The sequence below is a fragment of the Leptidea sinapis genome, chromosome 7 (assembly GCF_905404315.1).
Source record: "Leptidea sinapis chromosome 7, ilLepSina1.1, whole genome shotgun sequence".
NCBI classification, from domain to species: domain Eukaryota; kingdom Metazoa; phylum Arthropoda; class Insecta; order Lepidoptera; family Pieridae; genus Leptidea; species Leptidea sinapis.
Window position 1 is genome coordinate 15,564,143 of NC_066271.1, and position 22,468 is coordinate 15,586,610.

Consider the following 22,468-nt stretch of genomic DNA (forward strand, 5'->3'; position numbering starts at 1 on the left):
GTCGAACCCTTCAAAGTCACCTTAACGCTTTCCAACTCTTGTATATTATTGATAATCATAAACTTATATATATACCTTTATTTATGTACGGTGTGTGTGGATGATGCAGCTACTGTAATCAATAACGTTTCTTTTGTATTAATTTTCATTTACTTTTGTGATTTACTCGTGCAAGGCATTGACTATTTGACGTTTGAGTATGTTTGTTGCATCACTTTACATATTTTATTGTAGTTGAATTAAGGATTTGTAAAACGATGTTAATTTAAATCTTGATTTAAAAGAGCGGCATTGAGTTTCTTGCTACTTCTTCTCATTAGTTTAACCCTTTACGAAATAAAAGGCATTTATTTTCTCAAAATTGATTCCTTTAGAATTCTTTTTGATGTCATTTCTAATATGCTACTAACGCTTCGGAAACAAATGGCGCTCTGAGACAGAAGAAGCGGCGCAAGAAACTCTCCCAGCATTCTTTTTTTGCGCTCATTTCAATAAATATATAAAATATTGTACAGTCAAAAGTAAAATAATCACAATCTAGTCCCAGGCTGTCCGAAATTGTCCGAAATAGCAGTATATTTAATAAGATTTTTTTTTAACATTCATAAGTGTCATTTCCGTGACTTGATTTAAGTCAATTTATATTATATTACTAGCTGACCCGACAGATGTTGTTCTGTCTATATAATAAATAAAATAATGTTTTTATATGAATTTGTCAATAATATATCATAAATTCAAAACTTACTTCGTAAAATATGCACTCTGCTGTCGTAATGAAATTGTTTCGCAGCAGAACTGTCAAACAGTGCGTCAATAAATTTTCTCATAGAAATTATGTATGGACACATCAAAGGAAAAACAAATTTGTTGTTTTTATTTAATTTTGCAGCATTTTCCTATTTATTCATCTTTTAAACCTTCTCTGGACTTCCACAAATAATTCAAGACCTAAATTTGCCAAATCGGTCCAGCCGTTCTCGAGTTTTAGCGAGACTAACGAACAGCAATTCATTTTTATATATATAGACTAGTGGACCCAACAGACGTTGTCCTGTACACACGTCTTAAATTTGCAAAATCTGTCCAGCCGTTAAGAGGAGTTCTTATTTATATGGACGGAGAGAATTATATTATATCGACGGAATTGAGAATCTAAACCAATCTCAAATTCACTGAAACAAACAAAAAAATCATCAAAATTGGTCCAGCCGTTTAGGAGGTAGTTTCATTGTGAATCTAAACCATTCTCGAATCCACCTGAAGACACACACCAATCTCAAATTCACTGGAACACACAAAAATATCATCAAAATCTTCCAGCCGTTTAGAAGGTAGTTCAATTGTGAATCTAAACCATCCTCGAATCCCCTTGAACTCACACAAAAAATTTCATCCAAATCGGTCCAGCCGTCTAGGAGGAGTTCAGTGACATACACACGCACACAAGAATTATATATATAAAGATATAGATTATTAATCGTCTAGTTATATTTCTTTGATGTTTACCATACCAAACTTGTTTGAGGCCAATTTGAACGTCTCTTCCAAGTGACTGAACGTAACTCGTTATATCCACATGTCACCTTTTCACAATCAAAGGATTTTTTCAAACAATAGTAGCTCTCAGTGAAAGTACTCAGATTAGACGGAACAAACATTTATGTAATTGTTTTTTTTTAATATAATTTATATTCGTTAATAATGTCATTATTAACAAAGTCATTGTTTTTGTATACTAATGATAAAATATAATATAATAATAATATTAACACACTTACACAAATTATCTTGCCCCAAACTAGGCATAGCCTTTTTTTATGTAAATAAGGGACGAGACGAACAGGACGTTCAGCTGATGGTAATTGATACGCCCTGCCATTATGATGCAGTGCCGCTCAGAATTATTGAAAAACCCAAAAATTCTGAGCGGCACTACAACTGCGCTCGTCACCTTGAGACATAAGATGTTATGTCTCATTTGCCCAGTAATTTCTCTAGCTGCGGCGCCCTTCAGACCGAAACACGGTAATGCTTAAACATTACTGCTTCACGGCAGAAATAGCCGCCGTTGTGGTACCCATAATCTAGCCGGCATCCTGTGCCAAGGAGCCTGTCCTATATGGGTACAAACCAACGATATATTTAATACAATATACTTACTTAAACATACATAAATACAAATAAACATCCATGACTCGGAAACAAATATCCATACTCATCATATAAATTGATTGCACCTACCGGGATTCGAACCCGGGACCTCTAGCTTAGTAGTCAGGGTCACTAACCATTCGGCTATATGGGTATTTTTGTGTTCTAGAATTTAAGGTAGCGTTGTGTTGTACAGGAAAATTTAGTAGAGAGCAAACAACACCGACTGGCGCGCTCAGTCCGCGGTCTCGCTCCCGCGCGCGACGCCAAGCCGTCTGCGAGCGAGAGAGACAGACTGAGCGCTCTCATAGCAGCGCCCGCAGCGCCTCTGTCGGCCGACGACCAGGACCTCATATGGAAGTATCGGTGAGAGACACTAACGGTTTATTTATTTATTTATAAGGTTTGCCAATATGTATACACCTTAGTTGCGTCCAGAATTCACATCCTATCCTACTCATATTATAAATGTGAATGTTTGTATGTCTGGATGTATGTTTGTACCTCTTTAACGCAAAAACTACTGAATGGATTTTAATGAAACTTTATAATAATATAGCTTACACACCGAGTAACTCATAGGCTATAATATATAAAAGTATAGTGTGAATTATCCAAAATTTAAAATAAGTGTGAAGTAAGTAGAAAATAAATCTATAATTTATATGGCAGAGATGCAGACGCAATCACAGACAAACACAGCTTTGTGCAATATCACTCAGTATTGATACGGATTAAATGTTTATAAAAATATGGAAGATGATAATTATTGAGAAAATATTGAATTCAAATTACTTTTAAATTTAATTAAAGAATCAGAAAAAATATCTCATTAGCAGGTCACGCTTCACGCACAAATGTTAATTGTTGTGGCAAGACAGAGACAGCAACAAGTAATAAAAAACTTACATTTATAAAATACTAGCCGACCCGACAGACGTTTTTCTGTAGATAATAAAAAAAATATACTGTTTTATAGGAATTTGCCAATAATATTTCAAAACATCAAGAATTATTTCGTAAAAAATGCTCCCTGTTGTTATAATGAAATTGTTTCACAGCGGAACTGTCAAACCGTGCGTCACTAAATTCTCTCATAGAAAATAAGTCCATACAAAACGAATATTGAAAATAAAAATAATTATGGGTCCCAAATCGAAATAAAAACTATCCTATCTCTCAAGTTGGACCGAACTGCACTCCATGAAGTAATCCCTATTAAAATCCGTTCATTAGTTTAGGAGTCCATCGCGGACAAACAACATGTCACGTAATTTTTATATATAATAATATATAAGATAGGATGTGTATGTGTGCGACTTACTTGTGAAATAACATTAAGATAAGGGCAGTGTGAAGCCTCTTATCACAAGCATTATTATGCTTAAGTGAAGACTGTTGTTATGAAAAAAAATATATGTTAAAAAAATTATTAATAAACATACTTAATACATTTATTTAATAAAAAATAAAAAATATGTTCATTAAATCCTAATATATGTATAGCACAGTGATATTCATCCTGGCTACAACATAAATATACTAATGATTTAAGTTTTCTTTAGTGTTAATTCCGCCAATATTTGTTTTTAAACAATTCGACACGTGTTTCGCCTCTACTCAGGACGTGTTGTCTCGTCAAAATCTGGCACGAGACTAGGTGCTAGTCTCAAATATTGGCGGAATTAACACTAAAGAAAAACTTAAATCATTTGTGTAATTATGGATTTCCGCAAAGTAACGCCTACTTCAATATTTTTTTTTTACAACACCAATAACAAAGAATTGCTTATAACTAACTCTAGTAGGTTTAATAAAATATACAATTATCAAATTCTTAAAAAATAATCTAACAATTACTTATGGATTTCTAAGCAGTAGTAATGAATTAATCATCATCATCATTTCAACCGGAACACGTCCACTGCTGGACAAAGCCTTTCTCCCTAAAGATCTCCACGACGACGGTCCTGCGCTGCCCTCGTCAACCTATTCCGGCGATCTTGACCAGATCGGTCGGTCCATCTTGTGGGGGTCCTACCAACACTACATCTTCCGATACCTGGAGGTCTACTCGCAAAATCGACAACGATACATTCGGAACGATACGATAATACTCCGAATATATCGCAACTATCCTACTCTAACAAATGTTCGAATTCCTTAGCGTTTATCGTTACCATAGACTAATATTTTGATTTTTTAACGATGTTAGTGTGAATGAAATATGTTCAAACCTAAACATTATCTGTGCTATGTCGCTGTTAAGTCTCAAAAGTCAAAACATAGTTTAGGCGCTAAGGACCAAGCCAGACTCTGCACCACCAATTTGGTATAATTAACACATAATGTAAATGTTAAAAAAATATGTAATTAATATAATATGACCATTTAAAATTGAATAAATAATACAAAACTCGCGGACAATAAAATGTAAAAAAAAGTAACTCAACCCTTCTCGTCGACTTCCTATTTCTGAGGCGGCCATTTGCATTATTTCTACGCATAAACGATCAACAAAATGACTTAAATGACTTGGTAGTAAAAAAATCCTGTTGAATAGTAAATCACATATAATTATTTCAATGATATTTATTAAGTATGTATATTGTATGGCAAATATATCTATACAACTTGTAACGATAATAGCATCGACAGCCTAGAAGGTGTCGTTGAGATTATCGTAAAAGTGACGTTTGATTATTTCTGAAATTCGAATATTCGTCTCTCTGACATTTTCAACTAAGCGTAGGGTTAGGACTGATAATATCGAATAATGTTTCGTTCGTTCAATCATCGTTTCGACATTGATTACGATGTAACTAAGAGTAGGATTCGACACGACTAATGCCACGATTTATCGAATATCGATTTTAAGAGTAGGCCCCCTGGTCGCCATTCGAGGACTTTACTGCCCCAAAGGCCATTTGTCCGTCGAGCTATGTGCCCTGCCCACTGCCACTTGAGTTTATCAACCATCTGGGCTTTGTCGCTGATTTTGGTTGAATGTATAGACATCTAAGTTAATTCTAAATGACATAGAAAAAAAAGATGGATGCTAATGACTTAATGTGACATCGTGTTTTGTCGTGAGGCAGTGTAAAGACCACTGTCAGCTGAGTAATACAGCCCTAAGTTAGTGGACTTCATGTGAAAAGTGGGCTGTATAAGATTGAACTAGAAAGTGACCTGATGAAGCTCGCACTAACGGCGACACTTAATCCGGTCCTTGTTTTAAGTCCCGTTCGTTGGTTTTGGCAGTTTCCCTCACTACTTCACGATTTCATTCGCAGCGCGTTGATTTGCGAGTTTCGAGCGGTGCGGATTCACTCGCGTGCTTGCGACCTTGAAGGCTTCGGTGAACGACTGCTGACTGACATCGTCCTCCAAAATGGCGCGATGAAGCGAAGTGGGAAAGAGAGAATGGGAGTGATAAAAGGCATTTATTTCCTCAAAATTGATTCCTTTGCCATTTTTTTTGATGTATTTCTAATATACTACTAACGCTTCGGAAAGCAAATGGCGCTCTAAGAGAGAAGAAGCGGCGCAAGAAACTCTCGCAGCATTCTTTTTATGCGCTCTTTTTAATGAAATATGTTGTCCTGTCATTCCTATTGCTATAAAATAATCATAATCTTGTCCCAGGCTGTCGGATCGCTTAGGTATTCAGCTGTAGAGCGGATATTCGGATTTACGACAGAGCCATTTTTTAATGAAACGTTTAAATTTATTTATAGATAATGCCTGAACAGTGGCTGGAACTTTGTTATAAAAGTGTATACAATTTACCCTTATAGCTATTATGTATCTTATGAAGCCTACTAGAATTAGTTACAAGCAATGATGAAATATAGGATAGGAGACGACAAGGATTAATATATGGCGTTAACAGTCAGTCAGTAACGCAGATTTGTTTTTGTTTCAGCTTCTACCTGTCTTCACACCGGCGCGCGCTCACCAAGTTCCTGGAGTGTGTCAACTGGAATAGGCCAGGTACACCACGTACTTACCTCATACTTTTGTACTTCGTTCGATAAAAAAGTTGTACATTATAAAAACTGTTACTCGATAAATTGTTATAGGTACTCTTAAACGGGAACTTATACAACACATTTCTATTTTATAACTTGATTCTCGAAGACTGTTTTTTTCATTTTTTTTAGATGAAACCTAGCTAGATCGATTTTACGCCCCCGAAATCCCCTTTATAATAAATTTTATAAATATCGTTGTAGCTGCTTGTATACATACAATAATTGCTCGTTGATAGATTCAGTAATTATTTATTTGCCATTAAGGATTTTTTTTAATGAAAATAAGGGACAAGACGAGTAGGACGTTCAACTGATGGTAATTGATACGCAATGCCCATTACAATGCAGTGCCGCTCAGGATTCTTGAAACCCCCAAAAATTCTGAGCGGCACTACAACTGCGCTCGTCACCTTAAGACGAGATGTTAAGTCTCATTTGCCCAGTAATTTCACTAGCTACGGCGCCCTTCAGACCTAAACACAGTAATGCTTACACGTTACTGCTTCACGGCAGAAATAGGCGCCGTTGTGGTACCCATAATCTAGCCAGCATCCTGTGCAAAGGAGCCTCCCACTGATAAAGATAGATCCAAGATGTTAATTTTTATTTATAGGTAGTGGTATTGTATGAGATAAAATTAACATATAACAGGCAAACAGTATGCATTCATTGTACGAACTGGTAGACTGCTAAATAAAATAGCCACTAGAAAATTGGCATAACATTAACATAAATTAAATAAATAAATAATTAGTTAGCTCAAGTTTCATGCCTGCGTATTTTTGCTCGGGATTTCGCTTCATCAAAACTTATCGATCAATATTAAACACTGACAACTCCTATAGCCCAGTGGTTAGTAACCCTGTCAACTGAGTTAGAGGTCGCGGGTTCAAATCCCCGGTAGGTGCAAAACATTTATATGATGAGTATGGATGTTTGTTTCCGAGACATGTATGTTTATAAGTATTTATATTAAATTAAAGTATTGTATTAAAATATATCGTTGTCTTGTGCCCATAGTACAGGCTTTTTTTTTATGAAAATAAGGTACGAGACGAGCAGTACGGTCAGCTGATGGTAATTGATGCGCCCTGCTCATTACAATGCAGTGCCGCTCAGGATTCCTGAAAACCCCCAAAAATTCTGAGCAGCACTACAACTGTGCTCGTCACCTTGAGACATAAGATGTTAAGTCTCACTTGCCCAGTAATTTCACTAGCTACGGCGCCCTTCAGACCGAAACTCAGTAATCCTTATACATTACTGCTTCACGGCAGGAATAAGCGCCGTTGTGGTACCCATAATCTAGCCGGCATCCTGTGCAAAGGAGCCTCCCACTGGTGACGATATAACTAGTTTCAGGCTATAACTAGTTTGGGGTTATATACAGGATGTCCCAAAGTTATGGGACATGAAGGGAAAGTACCTTAAATATCGAAGATAGGCTATTTTACTGAAAGAAGACTTTATGTCATTTTTAAAAGTTAGTAATTCTGCATTCAAAGATTTTCTAAAAGTTACTTGCCTCGCCTGGGAATCGAATCGACTTAAATGTAAAAAAAAACACCCCTACTTTTATGATGCCAATCGAAAGTATGGCTAAAAATTAATAACTCTTCGGAAGTAACATAGTATTTTAAAAGAAAGGAACAACGTAAAATGAATGTTTTCCTACTTGGATTGGTACGAATGGACCTATTTTATGGCCGGCCAGATTTCCGGACCTTACAATGATTGTGCCATATCATATCGAGTATTCACCATAAATTAAAAAGAAAATCAACAGGCAGCGGACTCATTAAAAGATTGGCGATTTGCGTAAGACAAGAGAGATCACATTTTGAGTATTTAATTAATTAATTTACAAAAAAATACCCACTTAATTGACTACTTTCTTTTAAAATACTATGTTACTTAAGAAGAGTTATTTGTTTTTGGCCATTCTTTCGATTGGCATCATAAGAGTAGGGGTATTTTTTTTTACATTTAAGTCGGTTCGATTCCCTGACGAGGCAAGTAATTTTTAGAAAATATTTGAATACAGAATTACTAACTTTTAAAAATAACAAAGTATTATTTCAGCAAAATAGCCTATCTTCGATATTTAAGGTACTTTCCCTTCACGTCCCATAATTTTGGGACACCTGTATAAGATAATATATAGATTAGATAATATAATTTGTGTAAAAGTGTTTTGATTTTATTATTATAATGATGATGTACACTGTCCAGGCGAGGTTCGGCAGGCGCTCTCGATGATGAAGCAGTGGTCTCCGATGGATGTGGAAGATGCACTGGAACTTCTGACGCCCAAGTTCACGCATCCCGCTGTTAGGAAGTAAGATCCAGACTTTTATGTGTACAGAGGGTTCTCTGAGCAACACTACTGCGAATGTAGCAGAGCTCTTAGAGTTCTGGAAAGAACTCATTCTTGAATCACACAGCCACAACGCTGGGAGCTGGGAGAGTTTCTTGCGCCGCTTCTTCTCTCTCAGAGCGCCACTTGTTTCCGAAGCGGTAGTAGTACTTAGGATATTAGAAATGACATCAAAAAGAGTTCTAAAGGAATCAATTTTGAGAAAATAAATGCCATTTTGTGAAATCATCTCTTAGCGGAAATATTCCCGAACCGGTATGACTTGGGGGTTTTTATCTCGTTTTTATGAAAATTTGTAACAAAACGGACACGACGCACTCGATGGGTAGTGATACCTACCCGACACCACAGTATCACAAATACACCGTTATTGCTATTATATTAATTGAAGCGGTTAAAAACAGCTGACAAAAAATTTTAAATACAATATAATCCCGTGCAATAAAAACAGTTAGCCTCACAGACGGATCTTAATTAAGAAACGATGGAATTAGCCATAAACCATCTTGGATAAGTTTCGCAACGAATGGTGGTAGTTTCATGTCGATACGATCAGTGGTTTAGGCGTGAAAGAGCCTCAAACAAAGACCATTTTGATCTTCTAATATATAAAATTATCGTGTCATGGTATTAAACATTGAAATCCTCCGAAACGGCTTGTCCGATTCTCATGAAATTTTGTGTGCATATTGGGTAGGTCTTAGAATCGGACAACATCTATTTTTCATCCCCCTAAATGTTAAGGGTGGTCCAAAAGATTTTATTTTTTATTGATAATTGATATTTGATATTATATTTTATTTTTTTGACATTTTTTTTTAATTTGTTTGATTATGAGTCAGCATTAAAAAATACAAACAACTTCAAATTTTCACCTATCTATGATCTATCTCTAACAACAGTTACTTTTGTATCGCGATTTTAACATCGGCAATACAACGTTTTCTGGGTCAGCTAGTTATGTATATATATATATATATATATAGATAATATATTCTTCTAAATGTTGGTTTTAACAGAGAATTGAGTATATATTTAATTTTTGGTCACAGATACGCGATATCTCGATTAAAGCAAGCACCTGATGAGGATCTGCTACTGTATCTACTTCAGCTGGTGCAGGCGCTCAAGTATGAAAACTTCCATGAGATACATCAAGGTGGGCCTGTCACATAAATTATGTAACACCTAGAGCTAAACCATTAAAACACCATATTTATAATATATCTGCTATAATCGGTATTTTTAATGTTGGTGAGGGATCACCGCCGACCATATTCTGTTAAAACAGCTGAGACTTTTAAGGCAATTTACCAGCAATCAAGGATTGAGGATTGAGTTTCCCAACTTCTCAGCTCACTTAAAAATAACAAACTAGTCAACTAAAAACAAGTTGAGTGGCGAATTATGTGTGAATCGTGGCCACGCCACTTGTAATAGGGCCGAAATATCGGGAACTTAAAAAAGTATTCAATTAAAATCAAAGTCACTTTATTCCTGTAGCTCAAGGAAATGTCAAAATTTTTCTTCATACATTTACTACGACTCCGGAAATGGTTGAGCTTATATGAGAATAAGTGGCAATAAACCAAAGAGTAAAATAATATATAGGGAAAAGAGAGCCCTCTCTACGCATTATGAGCTGTCTATTTGAAAACTAGCGCCATCTGGAGATTGGCCCCGAAAATAATTATATATTAGCTCGAAATTATAAAATTCATTTTTAATGTTGTGACGCAATAATGCAACTAACTCTACTTTTTAATGTAGGTATTGCAATTTTTGTTATAATAAATGTTGAAATTGCGTAAAAACGTAGAGTTAGTTATTTAATTTTGTCACAACATAGAACATAAAGGATAGATTTAGTAGTGCAAATATGCAAAATGGAACACGAGAGCTACATACATGCGCAAACGCTAGGAGTAGCCGCCATTTTTTGACCAGTGGGCAGTGACACAAATAAAGAAAAGTTGAAAGGTTTCGAAGCGAGTGACAGCTGACAAAGCTTTCATTTTCGGGCCAACTAACAGATGGCACTACAGTCTTCTGAAAACGTCACTTTAAGGCGTCTGTCCCACCCCTGCAATAAACTCATTCCTAATCTTTTCAATCAACATTCAAACCTTTATCGTTTTACAAATCATTTCAATTACAATGTAAGATGTATATTCGAATCATGGTGATTGGTGATTAAAGCATCCGTAACCCTAATTAAAGTTATATTTATTATTGTTATTATTCATCTGATCGTTCATAGTTTTCCACAAATTGCAACCCAAACTTTAAATTATGAATATAATAATTTCGGCATCACTTTAAAATGCTAATATGCAAATTATGCTATCTAAATCCAAGATAATTTATAGGTCTACATAGGACCTGATGGTGCTTGACAACCGATGAAAACAGGCTGGATTATTTAGTTTAGTGTGCTAGATAAGCTATGTGTTACACTCGCGATTTGTATGTCACTTTGTGGTAGTGTGCGTGCATTGCTCAAAATGGAGGTTAACTGTCAACCTCATTTTTTGACGTTATCACAGCTGTCATAATGTATCTAGACGTAAAAATTATCTTAGGTTTAAATGTAGTATTTTCCATAGCACTTGGTGTTGTAACATTTATATTACCAAAGAGTAAGGAGTTATCGTCTTGCAAGACGGTTACCCCCTTATTCATAATAGTCTGCTAACTTAAAGCATTGCTAATTCACACTCTGTCTTCTTCTTTTGAACTAAGTCAGAATGAGAAAAAACACTCCTAAGCGGCTGTTTAAAGTTAGCGGACCATTATGAATAAGGGGGTAAATGTTTAAGCAGTATTATGTGTGTAGAGTACGCGCGTGTGTGTGGTGATGCAGGGGCGAGCAGTGGGGACAACGCACTACTCGCGTCTGGTTAGTAAATACTCTGTTGTTACACTATATTTAGTAAAGGGTTATAGCATTATATATTTTATAGCTCAGATCCGGTTCGAAGGACCAAATTATTTGAATTGCTTTTACTTAATGTTCTAAATGCATCATAAGACTGAGGTAGTCTTGGTATTATGAATTGTATTTTGCTGTTTATGTATGACTTACCATGATTTTACTTCTTATTCATTAAATGTATTGTCAGTTTGAATTATTCAGTACTTATAGTTGAAATTCCTTTGGAAATGGGATAATAGTTTCTTTCGACAATACTTCGCCATCAATTATATTTTAAGCAATTTGGAGAATATAAATTACTTTTATAACTTGAGTTGTGTATTGGATATTGAGGAGAGCTAATGATTTCATAATCACTTGGTCCGTAGTATCAGCGAGTGAGATGAGTAGCTCGGTGACGGGTCACCAGTCCGAGGACAGCGACACGCACTCGCCGGCAGATGGCGACACATCTAATCCCGCGTGAGTATGACACGGTCACACGTGAATCCAGATTTTTTTTTAATAATCAATGAAACCTCTCAACTATTTTGTTTTTAAATGGGATTAGAAGAAATACATGACACATCATATTTTTCACTTCACCAGCACGAAAAGGGCGCTATTGCTACGTGAAAACTCGCAGCAAAAACGCTTTTTGCTGCGAGCGTGAGGCAAAGTGATTTAAATTTCGAACCCCACGTGACCATACATCCGGGAATTACTCCACGTTAAAAAAATAAACAATGCGATCCGGTGCGTTCCGAAACTCATTTTAACCTAGCGTATTATCTCATTGTCACAAAAATTTATATGTTACTTATCGAAATTTAGATTTATAAATTTTACTATTGCCTTTTTAAAGACTTAATATTTAAAATAAGTACTAGTAATGATATTTATAATAAACATTGTTAAATATTATCGTAATTGTTTCTCTTACTATTACCTACTTTTCTCACGAGTATGTTTCACACGAGAGCAAATGTTTTTTGTCTCGTGCCTTTAAATCACTCACTACCTCACTTGTCGCTACGCTCGTGATTCAATTCTAGACTACTTCGCCAATTCTTGATTTAAAGTCAGCACTCGCAGCAAAAAATAACTTTGCTCAATTGTTGAACAAATAACTACGGGGGCTGCACTAAAAGTATCGGAAATGGAATATTTCCACTGTTCCTGTCATATTAAAATCTTTTTAATTGAAAACTCCTTGGTTTTAAAAATCGAATACCAATTATTTATTTAAAAAAAGATTCTCGGTATTGTCACAAGGTCTTTTCAAACTTGTTTAGTCGTTGAGAAAATTCTAGAGCGATGATTTTTTATGACTTTCGAAGTGGTTTAACACAAAAACAGTGTGTTGACCGGATGATTTCTGCATTTGGTGATGAAGCCCCATCCAAAACCACAATTTATGCCTGTCAAGGTCGTCCAAAAACTGCAGTCACCAAAGAAAACGTTGATGCTGTGCGTAAGCTGATTGAGGAAGATCGACATGTGCCATACCGCGAAATTCAGGCAACTTTAGACATTGGCATGAGTCAAATAATCTTGCATGAACAATTAGGTGTAAAAAAGTTGTTTTCCCGATGGATTCATTTGCTCTGTGAAGAGCAAAAGCAGCTCGCGTTACTTGGTGCGTCAGAACTCTCGTAAGATTCCACGCAGGATCCTCAAATGCTGTATACAACATAGTATCAGGTGACGAATCCTGGATATACGCGTACTAACCCGAAACAAAAAACCAGTCACGAGTTTGGGTGTTCGAAAATGAGTTAAAGCCAACAAAAATTGTTCGTTCACTTACGCACGTTGCAAAAAAATGGTTAATGCAGAATGGTATGCTAGCATTTGTTTGCCACAGGTCGTTTCTGAACTCCGTAAAAATAAATTAAATATATTAATAGAATATGTTAGTTTATTTTTTACGATACATTTAAATTTTTTAATTGGTAATATTTTAGTATCATTTACGAATATATTATCAAATATAAGACAGCCCACTTTAAAAGATTTAGCAATTTTACGGACCCTAATAAATGGAATTGCGAGTTTATGTTTGTTTGGAGTATTGACTATATACTTATTACTTTATACTATATTATATACATCACTATTCTTTTTAAACTGGCTAATATGTTTAAGAGCGTACAGGTTTTATTTAAAAAAAATGATTTCTTTTTTTGACGTTTCTTGCGCCCATTCTTGTCAGGTCTGAGGCACACTATTTTGAATAGGTGGTTTTTGACGTTCAATAAGTTATTTCAAATCCTATTTGAATTTGTATCCAGGTCAGAGAATGAGCAAGAGATGGAGGAGCAGAGCCTGGCGCATTTCCTGATCAGCCGCGCGTGCGTCAATACCGTGGTGGCTAACTACCTTTACTGGTACCTGCTGATCGAGTGTGAGGCCTCGGAGACGGGCCGCGAGGACGCGCGAGATATGTACCTGGCCGTCATGAAGACCTTCTCTCACCGCCTGGCGCGAGGTACCCTTCGAACGAACATCGAAACATTTAATTTGTACCAACATTATATTATAATATACCTCTCTGGTATTCTTATATCAGCGGGTGTTACCAAAGAGGAATTTTTTAAGATAATAAGGGACGAGACGAGCAGGACGGTCAGCTGATGATAATTGATATGCCCTGCCGGCTGCCCATTACAGTGCAGTGCCGCTCAGTATTCTTGAAAAACCCAAAAAATTTTGAGCGGTAGATACCCTATTACAACTGCACTCGTCACCTTGAGACATAAGATGTCAAGTCTCATTTGCCCAGTGATTTCACTAGCTACGATCCGAAGACCGAAACACAATAATGCTTACACATTACTGTTTCACGGCAGAAATAGACGCCGTTGTGGTACCCACAATCTAGCGGACATTCTGTGCAAATGCTCCCACTGGTGACTTTTGCCACATTTTTGTTGTGAATAACAGTGAAACAAAACACAATAAAAAAAACTTAATGTCATAGACATCATCATCAGTATGTTTGACAGACCACCTTTTTCTACACTCTCTGTACTACAGCGTCTGACAGTGTCAGATGTAATTTTATTTAGAGCCTTTTTATAAATAGTTAATTTACAATTTAAGTAGTTGTTAATTTTTCATTAATCTCTTCCTGGAGACCTTCAACACTAACAGCTCTCATTTTCTTTCTCACCAGCACCAGCTAGGTTTCAGACTTTGTAAGCTAAGGCTAGGGTTACTATGGATGCGAGTTCTGACGAAAATTTGTTCTGACGAGTACATTCGAAATCCTCGTCAAAACAAGGCGTTTACACTGTGCGCGTTTTTTGTTATTCTGATAGTTCGTTTCTTCCGTCCAGCGAAGATGGACGAATTTGATGAACTTGATTTTCTTGAAAGTCCATTATTTTAATTATTATTGTTAAATGGTGGATAGACAGAGCATGTCAACGAGTTATTTTCTATAAGAGATGACAAAGGATAGTTCAAAATGTAGAGTGTTGAGTTCTGTAGCAACTTTCTCCCACTTTTGCCGAGAAATATATCTGTTGTGATAATTTTTGTCTCTCATATCCCAAAAACACCCGTTCAATTTATCATCAATCACACTTATCAATTTATCGTTATCCATGGTGGAAACCAAATCACTCGAAATTCGCAGACGCAGGTCGGACGAAAAAATCAAACTCGTTTGTAAGCTCGAGTGGTTCTGACGACGTCGTGCATGTTCTGACGCGTTCGTCGTTGCCAGTGTAAACACTGTCATTGGATACCGGGCGTTTGTTTCTTCTGACGAATCCGTCAGAACTCGTCAGAACAAATTTTCGTCAGAACTCGCATCCATAGTAACCCTAGCCTTGTTTGGATGTAGTCACTTAATGCCAGTGTTGTCGCCAGGCGAGACCTGCCACCAGCGCACGCGCTCGGAGCTGGCGCGGCAGCAGGTGTTCCTGGACCGGCTCGTGTCGCTGGTGAAGGTGGTGGCTCGTGAGAGCGGCAACCGGAACCGGAAGGCGGAGCGGCTGCAGCACCTGCTGGCGGACCCCGACGCCTGCAAGTTCAACTTCACCAACTTCGAGCCCATGCCCTTCCCGCTCGACCCCACCGTTCACATCAAGGTGAGCAAAGTTAACAATACAAATTAAATTTGCAATCAAAATTTATGAACGATGCGGGACTCGAACCAGTGGAAGGCTTTTTTGCACAGGATGCCGGCTAGATTCTGCGTCACAATGGCGCCTATTTCTGCCGTGTAGCAGTAATGTGTAAGCATTACTGTGTTTCGGTCTAAATTGCGCCGTAGCTAGTGAAATTACTGGACAAATGAGACTTAGCGCAGTTCTAGTGCCGCTCAGAATTTTTGGGGTTTTTCAAGAATCCTGAGTGGCACTGCATTATAATGGACAGGGCGTATCAATCACCATCAGCTAAACGTCCTGCTCGTCTCGTCCCTTATTTTCATTAAAAAAAAATCAGTGAACCCTCGGATCCCATCTGGACGCTCTTTCCAACTTAGCCAACCGTTCGAGTACGCATGGATCGTAAATTTTGGTATATCTTGTTCAAGTCCCAGGTTGTGGCTTCACTTTGCAGTTGATAACCTGCTCAAAACCAATATTTGCATATTAGTATAGGCGTGGTCGAGGATAATATGGCCGCCTGCTGTTCTGGCTCCATGTCGACGAAACAGAGTTAATTACAATCACTATCACTCACTGGTGGTTCAATTGCCCCAATAATTAAGTAGGTATTAAGTAGAAAATAAGTGGTGCACAATGCGTGTGCACAATAAATATCGGGCTTGATTTGACCTTCGTTAGTGCCTCTGACCGTTACTGGTAGGTATGTCGAAGAACGCGGGGAAAGGAGCTTTCTTCCACGTACTACAAAGCTGTGGAATGAACTTCCTTGTGCGGTGTTTCCGGGACGATACGACATGGGTACCTTCAAAAAATGCGCGTACACCTTCCTTAAAGGCCGGCAACGCTCTTGTGATTCCTCTGGTGTTGCAAGAGATTGTGGGCGGCGGTGATCACTTAACACCAGGTGACCCGTACGCTCGTTTGTCCTCCTATTCCATAAAAAAAAAGGATGCGGGAAGCGGGAGGATAACGAGATGTGATCGCATCTATATTTTTGTTAAATTATACTAAAAGAAACAGATGGCGTTACCAACGATATTACGAGACCCAAACTCAAGTTGGCGCCCAATAAAGCGTACATCTTACTATATTATAATATATAGGTGTATTGCTGTAATCTCTGGTCTGGTACATCCCACTATCAGCCCGAACCATTTGACGCGAGCATCACAGAGCTGCTCGAATTGTCGGGGATCGAGTAATTTTTGAACGGATCGATTATTTGCTATTCATTTTGCTTCATTGTGGTGCTGTCGTCGCGTTATTGAGGCGTTGCTATGTAGCTGGCAGACTTTTACAAAAATTTGCAGCGATATTGCTGATGTCCAGGGTCGGATGGTTTTTATCAGTAATAATTTTTCGGAAATCCATAATATTCCTATTTTTTTGAGTTATCTTGAGTGTATATTTCGCTTTTATTATTTTGTCTTCAATCAATTCGAAACGTGTTTCGCCTCGACACAAAGCATCGTAAGGAAATGTTGACTCGCCAAATTCTGGCACGAGACGAATAATAATAATAATGTAAATTATAAATATCTTTGCTTTGAAAAAACTATATATATTCAGGGTATAGTGGCTAAGAAAGCCAGTCTATTCAAGTCAGCGCTGATGCCGTGCAAGCTGACGTTCCTCACGAGCGAGGGCAGCGAGTACGAGGCCATCTTCAAACACGGAGACGACCTGCGCCAAGACCAGCTCATCCTGCAGATGATCACTCTCATGGACAAGCTACTGCGCCGGTAACTATGTCTCTCTAACATCGCTGTTTCGTCATTTCCAACCAATGACCCAACCTCTAACTACCCTCATTATTTGTTATTGCTAAGTCAGTAATATTATTTTTAAGAATGTTAAAATAATACATTTGACTATATACCATCAATTAAATTGAATACTGAACACCACTTAATACAACTAAGCTGGCCTGCCGCTAATTCTTATCTTCTTATTTGAGATAAACTGGTAGTGATCTGATTGTCACTCTTTTAAATCATCAAATAGTTATACGACTTGGGATATGTTCCGATATGTACTGCGACCACTGTACAGTGTGACGTCAATTTAGTATACTGTGAAGCCGTTCCTTTATAGCCAGTTATACTGGTTACTATTTAAAACGGAACGCAATCCCGTATACTGTCAGCCGTATTTTTAACGCAGCATTCAAATGAGTGTATTAATGTTTTCTAGTTCATTAAAAAAAACTGTTGTTGGAGTACTGTCAAATTAAAAATATTTGGGATTAAACTGCACTCGAGTGGTTTTGACTGATCACGTGATCAAAATACTGCGAGTACCTTACCTCGAAAACGCCAGTGCTTACAGTAGAATATGGCGGCAATTTATGACGTTATATATTTCCCTAAGGTACTGCGGCAGTATACTGGCAGTTCATAACGGAACGAAATTTTCTACAGTGATAGCACTGTGCAGTGATCGCAGTGCATATCGGAACATACCCTAAGTAATAATCGGGGGAGAAGTGAGCTATGGATACCGTCGGGTTACTACGAACTTATATTGTTTTGTATTTCAGAGAAAACCTCGACTTAAAGCTTACTCCGTACAAAGTGCTGGCCACCAGCTCAAAGCACGGGTTCGTCGAGTTCGTGGAGTCGGTGACTGTGGCCGAGGCGTTGGCCTCCGAGGGTTCCATCCAGAACTTCCTTCGGAGACACAACCCTTGCGAGGGCGCTCCCTACGGCATCCGGCCAGAAGCCATGGACACCTACGTGCGAAGCTGCGCCGGCTACTGCGTCATCACCTACCTCTTGGGTTCGTGCGGACAGTCTGAGGCTACATCTTGATTTGACAGAAATAACAATAATACTACAAACTATTTATGTTTTTAAAGTTTTGTATTCATCCTAGAAGTGAGGGTTATCACTTTTAAAAACATATCAAATTGTTTTAATTTACAAGAGCGACATTACAAGAGCTCAAGTCAATTTCCTAATATGCCAATATTGGGGTTGAGCAGGTTATCAACTTTAAAGTAGATCTTGTAGATGAAGCCACAACCTAGAGTTGAACAAAGCATACAAGATTTTATGATGATACGTCACTCGAACGGTTAGCTCAGTTGGTTAGAGCACCGGCACGGAACGCCGGAGTTCGTGGGTTCGAGTCCCGCATAGTTCATAAAACTTTGTTTTATTCAAATTTTATTTGTGTATTAATCCTAGAAGTGAGGGTTATCACTTTATAAACATAACCAATTATTGGGAGAATTTCTGGCACTGTTTCTCACTCTAGGTGTGCCATTTATCTCCGAACCAGGGGCGTGCATTCCATATATGCTTTTCGGTATTGCCTACCTCGTTATAAAAGTACCTATTAAATAAATAAATACAGTTACTGAAGACCTATACAATAAAAATAAAATATTAAAGTTGATCAAGTTTAATTTGGTTGCGTTATTCTATAACCAAATTTGTATTGAACACCAACTCATTCACTATTTCCTTACGCTAAATACTAAATTCGTACGGTAGGCAGTCGCCATAATGCCTATACGACACAACAAGTATTTCACACATCATATTTAGAAAAGTATTGGTCACAGTTAAACGATATTCAGCAACGGATGGGCCGGTCGGTAGGCATGCCTACTAACGAATTGTAGCGAAATAAACCGATTACTCCCGAGTCCCCACATCCGTCTCACTCGTTCCATATTAGGAGTTTATGGCTGTTTCAGTTTTTTGTCTAATTCATTGATTAATAATTAGTATTTTATTTTTATAGTTCATTCCGTTTTAGTTAGATCTAGAGGGATTACCTTGCTAGAAAACCAATAAACGCCACTGTCTCCGAAGCGGTGGTAATACTTTAAATGACCGAAAAAGGGATTTCAAAGTTGTCAATTTTGAGAAAAATAAATACTTTTTTTATAATAAGACTTGTACGTGTAGGTGTGGGTGACCGTCACCTCGACAACTTGTTACTGACCCGCGCCGGTGCACTCTTCCACATCGACTTCGGGTACATCCTGGGCCGCGACCCCAAGCCACTCCCGCCCCCCATGAAGCTGAGCAAGGAGATGGTGGAGGCCATGGGGGGCGTCCACTCAGAACACTACCACAGGTTCCGCAAGCAGTGCTACACAGCGTTCCTACATCTCAGGAGGTATGCTTCTCACACACACCTAGCCTTTCAAAACAGGACATGGCAGACACACAGTCTCTGAATGCCGGTTAGATTATGGGTACCACAACGGCGCCTATTTCTGCTGTGAAGCAGTAATACACACACACACATACACATACTCACGCCTTGTTACCGTCGGGGTAGGCAGAGACAATAGAATGCCATTTGCTTCTATCCTTACAAACCTCACGCGCTTCCTCTACATTCATTACTCTTTTCACACATGCTCGCCGGTTGCGGGTGCTTCGGACCTCTCTTTTTCTCAAAACGTCCCCAATGTGTAATGTGTAAGCATTACTATGTTTCGATCTGAAGGGCGCCGTAGCTACTAAAATCACTGGGCAAATGAGACTTGACAACTTATGTCTCAAGGTGACAGGCGCAGTTGTAGTGCCGCTCAGAATTTTTTGGGTCTTTCAAGAATTCTGAGCGGTACTGCCTTATAATGGGTAGGGCGTATCAATAACCAACAGCTGAACGTGCTGCTCGTCTCGTCCCTTATTTTCATAAAATAGGCTCTTAAGATAATCAAGTTAAAATAACATGAAAAAATCTAAAACACTTTTTAAAAGATTAAAACGCGTGTAAATTAAACTGTGTTTTTACATTAGAGTTTGAATGAGTTATATTTTTATTATTATTTTGTTAAACCAACGTTTCGTGACCTTTTTAGATCAAATTTAGCAGTGCCCCTGAAAATTTAAATAAAAGTTATAAAGTTTTATTTAAATATGTTACACTCGCGTTAATCAAAGAAAAAAATGATGAAAAAAACTTGTAAACCCACTCAATAGCACCTTGTGGCCCGTGTACTGGACTTTTATATTCTAATTATGAAAATAGGTTTATGTCCACCGCGAATGTTGCCCATAAAATACAAATGATTTATTAAAATCTAAAAAAAATATTGTACAGTTGGAAAACAGTCTTTGAAAATTTATTTATTAAAATTAATAAAATTGCATTTCATTAACTATCCTGACGGCAGACAGATACCGATACATGTGAAACTAAATACTGTCGAACCTGGATAAGCGAGAACTGGATTAGTGAGAAAACTCTATAAGTGAGAGTAATAGCCCGGACTCGTCATTTTAAGCTCCCAAAACCTCTATTAGCGAGAAACAGAAACCTCTGTAAGAGAGAGTCGTTTTTCCCTCATGGACCTCTCGGTCTGTCAATGTGTATTATTTTACCTGTATTGGATAGATTATAATTAGGGTGATTTGAGTGAATGTATCAGAAAGCTATTGAAACAAGTTATGTAAACAATTATGCAAAACAAACCATCTTATAAACGGTTCAGAACTTGGACAGGGCGTAGTGTATTCAAATTCAAAAACACTTTATTCATGTAGGTAACGGAAATGACACTTATGAATGTCAAAAAAATTAAAATATTGTTTCTTATTGAATTTACCGCTACTTTGTAAAGAGTGGAGCTAATGAGAAGGAGTAGCAAGAAACTCATTGCCACTCTTTTAAGTCAATATTTACATTTTAATTGTTTAACAAATAATTTCAATTACAATATATGCAAAGTGACGCAGCAATAAATACTCAAATGTCAAAAACTGAAAAGCTTACACGAGTAAGTCAAAAAAAGAAAAAAAAAAGAAAATTAATACTTATAAACACAAGAGTTATTGAGTATAGTAGATGCACAAATCCACACATACCGTAAATAAATAGAGGCATTATTTGAGCATTTCATAAAATAAAATATATAATAACTTTAACTTTAAAGGAAATAATAATCCTAAAAAACACATCAAACAGACCTCCCGGTAACAAGATCATCGCCTCCCTCGACCTTATTTTAGGGAAGGGAACGACCCGCCCCACGTCGCCGCCACAAGCAGAGGCTTTCGATGTTAGTGTATCTGAAAAATCTAGTGCATTACGGCACTTACTGATTACGGAAGAATACCTAGGTGGGTATTAAAAAATAGCGAGTGTTGTGTGTGTGTTAGCAGCCTAGCGAAACTCTCTAAGAAAAAAGCGATTCACTCGATTGTATGAAACGTGCAACGTCATTGTAAATTGACAGATGGTGGCTATAATCTTGTAAAAAACGGAGATAGCTGAAATCCACTACGTTATAAAGCAACTGTTCGCTTTCAAACTTAGCTGGATTATACTTCGTCGCCATATTATAATAACTATTTCAAACTTCACAAATCACTGCACGTTTCATACTAAATTTCAATTTTTACTTAGGCCGCCTGTTATGACGTAGTATTTATATCCTCTTTGTGTGTGTCTCTAGACACGCCAACCTGATGCTGAACCTGTTCTCGATGATGGTGGACGCTTCGGTGCCGGACATAGCACTTGAGCCGGACAAGGCGGTCAACAAAGTGCAGGACAAGCTGAGGTAGATATGGCTAATACGAACTGTGCGAACCAATGAATACAACGTGAAATGGATTTTATATTTAAAAATAAAACATTAAACCTAAGTTAAGTTTAATGGTTTTTTAAGAAAAAAGGAGGACATCGAGCGTACGGGTCACCTGGTGTTAAGTGATCACCGCCGCCCACATTCTCTTACAACACAGGAGCGTTGCCAGCTTTTAAGGTGTACGCGCTTTTTTTGAAGGTACCCATGTCGTATCGTCCCGGAAACACCGCACAAGGAAGCTCATTCCACAGCTTTGTAGTACGTAGAAGAAAGCTTCTTGAAAACCGAACTGTGGAGGACCGCCACACA

General features: G+C 37.7%; 1 protein-coding gene across 4 annotated transcripts in view; it reads left to right on the plus strand.

Moving 5' to 3' along the window:
- Positions 1 to 22,468, plus strand: part of LOC126965278 (phosphatidylinositol 3-kinase catalytic subunit type 3) — a 49,686-nt gene that overhangs the window by 24,212 nt on the left and 3,006 nt on the right. For 3 of the 4 annotated variants that reach the window (XM_050808782.1, XM_050808785.1, XM_050808786.1), the window contains 12 exons: positions 2,351 to 2,520; positions 6,080 to 6,147; positions 8,421 to 8,526; positions 9,618 to 9,724; positions 11,402 to 11,464; positions 11,869 to 11,962; positions 13,774 to 13,970; positions 15,359 to 15,579; positions 17,173 to 17,345; positions 18,143 to 18,381; positions 19,521 to 19,734; positions 22,025 to 22,132. In XM_050808782.1, coding sequence (XP_050664739.1) covers positions 2,351 to 2,520; positions 6,080 to 6,147; positions 8,421 to 8,526; positions 9,618 to 9,724; positions 11,402 to 11,464; positions 11,869 to 11,962; positions 13,774 to 13,970; positions 15,359 to 15,579; positions 17,173 to 17,345; positions 18,143 to 18,381; positions 19,521 to 19,734; positions 22,025 to 22,132 — 1,760 coding nt within the window. The remainder of the gene's footprint in view (positions 1 to 2,350; positions 2,521 to 6,079; positions 6,148 to 8,420; positions 8,527 to 9,617; positions 9,725 to 11,401; positions 11,465 to 11,868; positions 11,963 to 13,773; positions 13,971 to 15,358; positions 15,580 to 17,172; positions 17,346 to 18,142; positions 18,382 to 19,520; positions 19,735 to 22,024; positions 22,133 to 22,468) is intronic. The other variant, XM_050808784.1, reaches the window with a different exon arrangement.